We start from the raw sequence: 10290 nt of genomic DNA, 5'->3' as shown, positions 1-10290 counted from the left end.
GAAGTGGAGAAGGAAAGAAAAGGACAGAGAGGAATGAAAGGAGGTGCTGAAGAAGGCCAAGGTTCTACATGGTCTGTATTGCCTACTAGTAAATAATTTCTGGATGAGAAACCTTGTGTGTAATCTTTTCTTATTAACAGCATTTTAAGAGGACATTACTACTACCTACTTCATGTGGTATAATTTGCATATCCAAGCAAGTAGTACAATTTGTATCAATTTGATATTAGTTGCATATCACCATCATGGTCTCACAATTTTAATGGCCAATTCATTGGAGTCTGTAATTTTTCATTTTATATTGAAAAGGTACGGTCTGACAATTCTTGGTTTGTGTTAGATGAGAGCTTGTGCAATACATTTGCATCAGAATACATAATTCCACTCTGAACTCTGGACATGGAGACACACCATACATAGAAATTATTTTTGTGTCTTATATTCTCATTATGCAGATCGTAGTTAAGCTGCAATTCATTTTTATTGTCAGAAACAAAAACCACTCAGGATAATGTACTGGGAAGTGAGTGTACGAAAACCAAGATCCTTAATTAGGCCTCTGTAAGATGTGCAGTTATCCACTTTACACTCATACCGAATAAATACTTTCTTTTCTTTAGTTGCATTGCACCAAAAGATATAATACATATGCAAAAGGCACCAACACTCTTATCTTTAGGTCAACATAATGTGAGATACTTCTAAGAGCCAAACATGATATCTTGGAATGGTGTCGCCCTGAAATAGTTTTGACTGAAACTTTTTCCCATCATCACTATATCCTAAGGAGTGAATATGGTTCCTCTAAGGCATGTACCATTAACAAAGATTTTCTTATGGAGTACATACTGTCACACTGGAGAAGATATACTGGTCACCACTGAAGTCATAAGTCATATATAGAGTTCTTAAGTCCGATTACATGAAGATGATGGGGGGGGGGGAGGGGGGGGGAAAGAAAAAAAAAGAAAGAAAGAAAGAAAGAAAGAAAGAAATGTCGTGTGGCTAGAGCCTCCTGTTGGGTAGACTGTTCGCCTGGTGCAAGTCTTTCGAGCTGAATCCACTTTGGCGACTCACATGTCGATGGGGCTGAAATGATGATGATAAGGACAACCCAACACCCAGTCCCTGAGCAGAGAAAATCTCAGACCCAGCCAGGAATCGAACCCAGGCCCCTTTTCATGGCATTCTGTAGTGCTGACCACTCAGCTGTGATGATGATAATAATAATTGTGATAGTACAATGATGATACAACCTGTGCACACATCAGTAATGTCTTTTGGGAGATTAGTGTGGTTAGAATTTATAAAACATTACAGAAATTCCGCTCAAATTTACACTACACAACCAAAAGTATCTTAAAATCCACTGCAGATTCATTCAAGATACCAACCATGCAACTAGTAGTCTGCAGCATGTCCTTTTGGAATTGTTTCAGCATTTAACCTTCAGGGAAAGGTTTTCACTAATGAGTGACACAATGAAAGGTGGATTTTTTTTCATTCTTCCTGAGGAACATTTATTGCCTGTTGCTGAGTTTTAGAGTGAATTTGTTTGATCGGCAAAAGACACTCTTCTACATCCCAAAGATGTATGGGCCTCATATCAGGCCTATGGGAAGTCCAGTCCAGCAAATCCATTTAATTTTCTTTTAATCATGGGGCAATGGTTCTTACTACAGGGGCAGGAGTGTTACTGCTTGATTCAGTTCTCTCACAGATATATGTGGACAACATATTATTATCTAAAATGTTTTCATAAAAACGAGTCGATTTTGCCATTAATCAAAAGCATTGATCCCAGGAAAACAGCCTCCTCCAAATTATACTGTAATCACAACACAATTATCAATACCTATCATTGCACATCAACTAGATCCACAGGTGCACAACACAGTGCCCCATGTCATCACTTCACAAAATTATTTTCCACTGCTTTACATACCAATTATGTAATTTATTTGTCCCATTCTCAGCAATGTCATGCATTTGTTCCTGACATTACTGGTCTCCAAAAGCAGCATAACAATGAAAACTGAGTCCCACTGTCTGTTGCCAGATGTTGACAGTTTGTGAGATATGTGTGTGCACTAATGTATGCTCAAATATATTGCTTGATGTCATCCATAATTTGTACTCTGAGTGAGTGTGTGTGTGTGTGTGTGTGTGTGTGTGTGTGTGTGTGTGTGAGAGAGAGAGAGAGAGAGAGAGAGAGAGAGAGAGAGAGAGAACTCCAGTCTGGAAGTATAGGCTGATATCTAGGCAATACACTTTATTTCCTTACTTTTACTCCCTCATGGGATTTGTGGTAGGTAATAAGGGCTCATTCAAACATTCAGTAGCCACTAGATGGAAAGAACAGTTCATTGTTGGGTAACATTTCTCTAGCCATTGTACAGAAGGTTTCCACTATTATGCAGGTTCTGTATTTAACAGGCTTCAAGTGTAACTGACAACCGTCCAATAAACCTCATATTTTAAAATCTAGGTTGACATGCTTCTCTGTAGTCTACTTCTTTTATCTTGTACAAAAGTTCTTAGCAGTGTTTGAGAGTGCTGCACTGTATTGCATTGTTTATGGTATTTTCTGTGTAAGTTTTTAAATAATCATCTTTTCTGGTTTTTAAATTTTCTTGTAGTTTCAGCTCTCTGAGACTGTTTCAGCTCTCTGAGACTGCAGACGTGTGTGTGCAAGTAGCGTTTGCGTGTGTGTGCGTGTGTGTGTGTGTGTGTGTGTGTGTGTGTGTGTACTGCTGACAAAGGCCTTAATGGCCAAAAGCTATGATTGTGTGAATCTTTTTATTGTGCCTATCATGACTCAGCATCTCCGCTATATGGTGAGTAGCAACTTTCCTTCTGTGATGTTGTTACTTATCAGCTTTCTGTTTTTTATGTAATGGCTCCTTACATTACTGTGTAGCTATAGCTCACATTTTTTCGACGGAACCTGATAACTACATTAAATTAAGAGAACATATAGTTACTTTAGCTTTATTTACTGATGCACATCATGAATCACACTAATGTCTGAAATTCACAAAATAATTAATCAAAATAAAATGAATCTTGTCTTCTTTTTATAAGATTTCAGTCCACTACCTCTCTCTTTCTCTCTCCCCTCACACACACACACACACACACACACACACACACACATAGTAGTTTCTTATACAAATGGACATTAGGAAAAATGGTAAGTCTGATAAGGAGATAAAAATGAATTTATGTGTGACTGCTATTATTTTCAACAATATATTCACTCAGTAATGGGAAAAGGAAACAGTCAAGTTTTGAAATTGTTTGAAAACTGACATAATATATGTGTACAAATGTCAACAATTTATTTACATAGGATATTTTAATACCAAGTGGATTTCTGTGAATGCTTTGTCTCTAACAAATATTATTTAAGCAATAGCTTTACAAAATAGCCAGTTTAAATTTCTGGGTTTTAGTACACAACCATAAATATTTTTATATGAAGGAGAACTCATTAATTTAAAAATTTACAAATGGAAACAAAATATCTTTTCTGCTTTTGTAACAAGACATAATGCAATGATAACTGAAAGTGGAGAATTCTGCTGCACATGAGGGTTCAGAGTTGTATTTTGACGGTTACTGGAGAATACTGATTTGGGTGACTTTAACGTGTGTACCATTCACATTTCAGTTTAAGATGTGGTAAGGTGATTATTAAATTACAGGGACATCAGTGGCTGACAACTCAAAATTAATATTTATAGTACATCAGCTACATAAAGAGTACTCTGACAAATAAGCAGAACATAATTTGACAAAAAGTGAGAAGGATATTGTGGAAAACACTCTCTTATTGCCTGTTACAATCTCACATTAGATCTGGACATATTCATTAAGTGTTTTCAACAGTGTTGCATAACTATTTTTCCATGATATCTGAATTGTCAAACTGATGGTAGATCCGTTTCGGGACTAGAAGAGTACTCTAATAACAATTTATTTAATATGTGAATGCGTGTGTGTACATGCGTGTGCGATTACACACATGCCCTACTTGGTCTGTAATGTTATAGATAATTTGGAATCTGCACACATGGGTCAGGAAGTCTGGGCAGACGTCGCCAAAATATATTTAATTATGTTTAATTGTTGTCTAACATGAAGGTACCTATGGCATGTGACTAATACAGCACATTCATAAAAAGAAAAACAAAATAAGTACATTTTTATTTAAGAATATAGTTGTGAGAGCACGTATCACACTGAAAAATCAAGAAATTTCTGTTTTATAATTTTTATGTGTGCTCAGCACATTTTAAGTTTAATATGCTTCAATATTACAAACCAACAAAACATGATGTGTTTTGTTTTTATAAAAGCAAAGATTCATTCACATAATTGTTTTTCCTCTACATACTTGTAAAAGATGAGTAAAGAAGCTTGTGAACATACTTGTAAAATATGAGTAAAGAAGCTTGTGAACAGCACGCACGCACGCATGCGCACGCACGCACGCACGCTCGCGCACACACACGCGCGCACACACACACACACACACACACACACACACACACACACACACACACAGGCAGAAAAGGCAGACAATATAATTAATTCATTTACTTTTATCTGAAAAAAAAAAAACATCTAGTGCTCATATGATGCAACAATAAACCACCAAGTACAAATTTTTCACAACACAAGTCTTACTTTTCCACAAGCAATTAATTGTGTGGAAAAAGATTATGTTTGAAAGGTACCAATGCATGAAACATTTCCCTGAAAATGTTTCACAGTCTTAAAGCCTATCTAAATTTAATTTATGGGGCACAACAACACTATATTTTTATTTTAGTAGATATATCATTTAAGTACCAAGGGGCATTCAGATCTCTAAATCAATGATCTATTAACACTGAAGTACAAAAAATCTGGTAAAACCTCAAAAATTCATTTTGTTGCACATTTACTATACACACTGAGGCAGTAAACACATTAGTCGCAGCACTCAGAACACTATGTTTTCTACAACAATTACATTGCAACAACACGAACAAACCAGCACATAGTTTAAGATAATTTATATTAACAATGATCAGTAACAAGGAATGGTGCATACAGGAAACAGAAAGACAGTGGCAGCACTTGTACACAGAAGATAGAAACTATCTTTTGTTCTCTGTAAACACACAAGTATTCTTACAGATAAATTTTCAGTACCAGTGTCATACAAACTAATTAATGCTTCATATTAATCTTCACAGAAGAATTGGTATAATTGTATAATACAATAAAGTATTCTCACAAGAACAAATAATTACCCCCATAGAGAAGTAATGCATTTGTGGTATGAAGTTATCACCTCAACAATGTAATTTTGCAAGTGAAAAAAATCAAACCCTGTAGTCCTGAAGTATTGTGGCTGTATATACATGACTTCTCCACAAAGATAAACATATACATTGATTAAGGCTAAGAATAAAATGTATAATATATTTATGAAGATTTATCGATATATTCCAGTATAAACATAATATTTTCAACATATTTCATACATTTATCACAGGCTACTCAAGTAAAGTATAGTTGTTTTTTTTCTTAAAGCTTGTTAGATTTACTTTTTTTCCTTTTTTTGTCTATTGCTAGTTCTCCACTAAATGACTTTTTCAGCTTAGCAGCAACAGTAGTGAGACTTTTAACTGAGACTTTTACTCGTTTCTTTGTCACATCAGTATTCAGTTTTTTCCCAAATGATGGTGACTTCTTCAGTACTTTAACGGGTGAGAGGTGTGTAGTTTTACTTTTCGCCTGCTTATCAAGCCTAGTGCTATATTTATCTTTACTTGTTCCAGTGACATTATCACCATCATGTTTGCAGCTATGAACCACAGTATTTGCTAGTTTTGTGAGTGGTTTCTGTTTCCTAGCCTGAGACAAGTGACAGCTGCTATTATCAGTATCTTCCTTCAGTAAGGAATTACAGTGCAACTTATCTCTGTTACATTCAGAATAATTAACATCTTTTGAAAATTTTGGTATTTCATCCACAGTATTAAAACTTCTTAACATACTTATATCTGTATCAGCATTTAATGACAAAGCACCTTTGCAGCTTAAATTTGCAACAGACACTGATCCATTATCAACTTGTGAAGCAGCATGGAAAATTGAATGATCACCCTTTACAGGAGATATTTTTAGACGTTTTGATCCTTGTTTCACTATGTGCTGATCACATAGTGCTTTGTGATCATCCTTAATAATTTTTATCCTGTTGGGTGTTACTATTCTCCCTACTGTAATGCCACTTCCACGAGATACCTGCTTCAACAATACCTTATCCTTTTGGATATCTGCACCTTGAAATCCAAATCGATTTTCGTGAGAATTTTTGGAGCTTGGCACTCTTGTTTTGGAAGAATGACTGTATGAGGTAGAAACATTCTGTTCACTTCTCTTGCCATTTCCAACATTACCAAGTATTCTTCCATTAACCATATTTTTCCCATTCTTTGAGTTCGCAGCAACTGCAGCAACAGATACACATTTAGTTTTAACACTAAGTATCTGCTTAAAAACACATGTTCCTGCAGCACCTGGAGTACCTCTGACTCTCTTTGTTCCAGTTAAATGACATCGCTGTAGAGAACATGGGCTTGCAGGGGTTCTGGATGATTGGAAACTGCGACCAGTCCTCACATCTGACACAGTACGAGATGTGCCTACAGGGAAACCTGAAACATTTTCTTTCCTCTCTTCTGCAATGCCTTGAGGGCAGTTACCATTCAGCTTGCTGGTAGCTTTTGCTGGGAGGGGAGCCAGTCTTCGGACACGTGGAATGCTCTTGAGGGCAGTATCACTACTGGATGGCCGCAGTGGTGATCTGCCGGCTGCAGCAACCTGGCAAAGACTCTCTCACTTCAATCCTCAGCAAAAATGCAGTCATTAGTTCTATTTATATTGACTGGCATGCTTTACAGAGCCTGGGAGAGGCAGGCTGCTTATAAAACAGGAACTCTTAAACATGCATGGATGGAGAACTGAATGCATACACAATAGGCGTATGAAATGATGTATTTGTCAAAAAACCGTACAATTTAGAAAGAGAACTGTTTCATATCATATACCAGTTGAACACAATGATTTAAAAACTAAAAAAAAATGCCCAAGTAAATAACAGAATTACAAAAATAACACTCTAATATAAAAAATATTTTAAAAATCTTGCATGGTCCCTTATATTAAAGGCGTAGTATTACATACGGTCCTCGAAAGACTATAGTTAAATGGGACAAATCTCAGTCTCACAATTTTAACTATTATATATACATTTTAAAAATAATTTTTTTATCACATTCTACATAACCATGCCTCAAATGCAGACATCACTGAAACAATTTGTAGTGCGAGTAATGATACAGGAATTTATAATTCTTCAGTCAAAATGAAAACTAACATATACAGCACTCCTTGATATTTATGTCATCCAAGAGCGTAACTTGTTCGCCTACCTGTGAGATGGGCTGTGAGTTACGTGCTTGCCTCTGAGCTCTTGACATTTTGTGTCCATGTGCTTGCTCTGGAATACAATGAGCACGCAGCCAGTCCCTTATCCCAGTTAGAGAACGGAACTCAGAATTGGGTATGCGACTCCATGGGTTCTGTCCTGAAAGGTCCAATATTGACACGCCAAGAGCTCTTCCAACCTATGGAGCAGATAACAAATTAGAGAACACAAAAGATTTTTTTACATAACTGTCACTGTAACTAAAAATCAGCTTTTGTTAGGTATGTACATATATACTCTGCAGGCCATTGTATAGTCCATGGTGGAAGGTACCTCACATAAATAGGGAATTGGAATTCATAACTGAAACAATTACAAAATTATTATTGATAAGGAAGATAAGGGTTTAATATATCATCAATGATGAGGTCATTAGACATGGAGCATAAGTTGGATTGAGAAAAGATGGGAAAGGAAACTGGTCATGCGCTTTCAAAGGAACTAACCTGGCAGCTGCCTTAAGGGATCTCGGGAAATCATAGAAAAGCTAAATTTGGATAGCCAGATGAAGATCTGAACTGCCTCCCTCCTGAATATGAATGTCAGTGTGTTACACTCCATCAAGTTTTATGTTTGTCTGCTGATGATGACAGATATCCCATTAGGCATATGTCTGTAATAATTTCATATACCTCTACAACTTGGAACAAGCTGCTACAGTCACAGCAACTGTTCAAAGTTCCGAAAACTTACACATTTTCATATCCTTTTAATGTGTTTTTTCCTGCACTGCTTGATGAGCTGACTTTAGGAGTAGGATTCATTAATAATATATAAAATCTGAATATGGCACTGACTGATTAGGAAAAACACAATCCAGATGAAGATCACAGCAACCAAAACAGTGGTCCATAAAATATGACGAAACGGTCACATACTTGGAAAAGTTTTATCAGAAAAGAAACATCTATTGCTCTAATAAAGACAAAGTCAGTGCAGTTGTAACTAGGAGATACTCTTTAGTCTTAACAGATGTTTTGTACACAATATTTTCTTCATGTGAACCCACAAGAAGAAATCAGGTGAATAAGGTGACCAAAAACCATGACCATCTCTTTCTACATCTACTTCTCACACAGCTGTTGATGGGCAATATTTGCAAAGTGAGCCAGGGAATGAATGCTTGTAAGACACACACACACACACACACACACACACACACACACACAGACACGGTGCCTCTAGTATCAGTGGGTGTGCTGTCCGTATGTAGAATGGGGAAGGTATGGGATCTAGTTGAGTTTGACCGAGGGCAGATTGTGATGACGCAGCATCTTGGTACGAGCATTTCAGAAGTTGCATGACTTGTCAGGTGTCCGAGGAGAGCTGTAGTGAGTGTCTTCAACATGTGATGAAACCAAGGTGAAATCATGTCAAGAAGTTGTGGGATTGGGCGACCACACCTCATTACAGAATGTCGGATGCTGTAGGCAGGGCAGACTGGTAAAATAGGACAGGCAGTGAACTAAGGGCATAACTAATATCAGACTTTAATTCTGGGCATAGTACAAGTGTGTCTGAAAACAGTGCACCGTACACTCCTAACAATGGGCTTCTGCAGCTGAAAGCCCATGCATGTGTCAATGTTAACACCACAACATCGGCACCAATGACTGAAATGGGCACATGACCTTCGGCACTGGACATTGGAACAGTGGCAGAGCATTGTGTGATCTGATGAATCATGATAACTTCTTCACCATGCTGATGAGGGGGGCGCAAATCGATCATCTTCTAGGGAAACAACTCCTTGACACCTGTACTGCAGGACGGAGACAAGCTGGCGGCAACTCCATTATGCTCTGGGAAACATTCACGTGGGAATCCCTTTATCCAATGGAGCTTGTGCAAGGCAGCATTATAGCCAAGGACTATCATACACTGGTTCCAGCCCACATACACCACTTCATGACAATCATGTTTCCCAATGGCAGTGGAATTTTTCAACAAGATAATGTTCCATGTCACAAGTCCAGGACTGCGATGGAGCAGTTTGAGGAACACAGTGGCAAATTATGACTGCTGTGCTGGTCACCCAATTCACTAGATCTGAATCCGATCAAACACATCTGTGATTAGACTGAACGTTATGTCAGAGCTCATCGCCCCCGTCCCCTGAATTCATGGGAATTAGCTGACGTGTGTCCAGATGTGGTGCCAACTCCCTCTGGCGACCTACCAAGGCCTCTATGCTTCCATGCCATGATGCATTGCCACTGTTATCCATGCCAAAGGTGGACATACTAGCTATTAGTAGGTGGTCATAATGTTCTGCTTGATCAGTGTATATACTGTCAACTTTTTTTAATTTTCTTAGTTGTAGCCAATTTTTTGTTGTTATATGTTTGCTTCATTCTGTTTGTTTTTGTTTCGTTTTCAGATTTCCAGCTTGGGTCTACAATTATTTTTTATCGTCAGATATTGTTTTCCCGTGGCCAAATGAAATGCTCAAAATCTCTACCATTAACTATAACACAAGCTTCTAAACGCCGCATTGTGGGTTGTCTTATACACTCCCATATTCCAGGTGTTTGCTGTATCTGCTGAAATCCTTCTTAAATATGCTAGTGACGAATTTTCACATTCACAATAGGTCTTGAATGCACTATTTACCTTAATTGTTCCCAAAACTGATTAGTGTTGGCCAAGCTGTTGCCACACCATGACCTATCCATTTATCTGGGAAATGCTGATTTAAAATTGTTCTTGCTTGTAGAGCAAAATGAAGAGGTGTTCTGCCA

General features: G+C 37.5%; 1 protein-coding gene across 2 annotated transcripts in view; it reads right to left on the bottom strand.

Annotated features, from left to right (window-relative positions):
* Positions 1–4260: 4260 nt before the first annotated feature.
* LOC126252758 (cytosolic carboxypeptidase-like protein 5) overlaps positions 4261–10290 on the bottom strand; it is a 178039-nt gene continuing 172009 nt past the window's right edge. For both annotated transcript variants that reach the window (XM_049953680.1, XM_049953688.1), the window contains 2 exons: positions 7494–7688; positions 4261–6882 (listed from right to left, as the gene is read on the bottom strand). In XM_049953680.1, the coding sequence (XP_049809637.1) occupies positions 5581–6882; positions 7494–7688 (1497 nt within the window). In that variant the 3' untranslated portion in view covers positions 4261–5580. The remainder of the gene's footprint in view (positions 6883–7493; positions 7689–10290) is intronic.

Source organism: Schistocerca nitens, chromosome 1 (assembly GCF_023898315.1).
Source record: "Schistocerca nitens isolate TAMUIC-IGC-003100 chromosome 1, iqSchNite1.1, whole genome shotgun sequence".
NCBI lineage: Eukaryota > Metazoa > Arthropoda > Insecta > Orthoptera > Acrididae > Schistocerca > Schistocerca nitens.
Note: the sequence above shows the minus strand (reverse complement) of the source record. Positions and strands in the feature narration are given on the sequence as shown.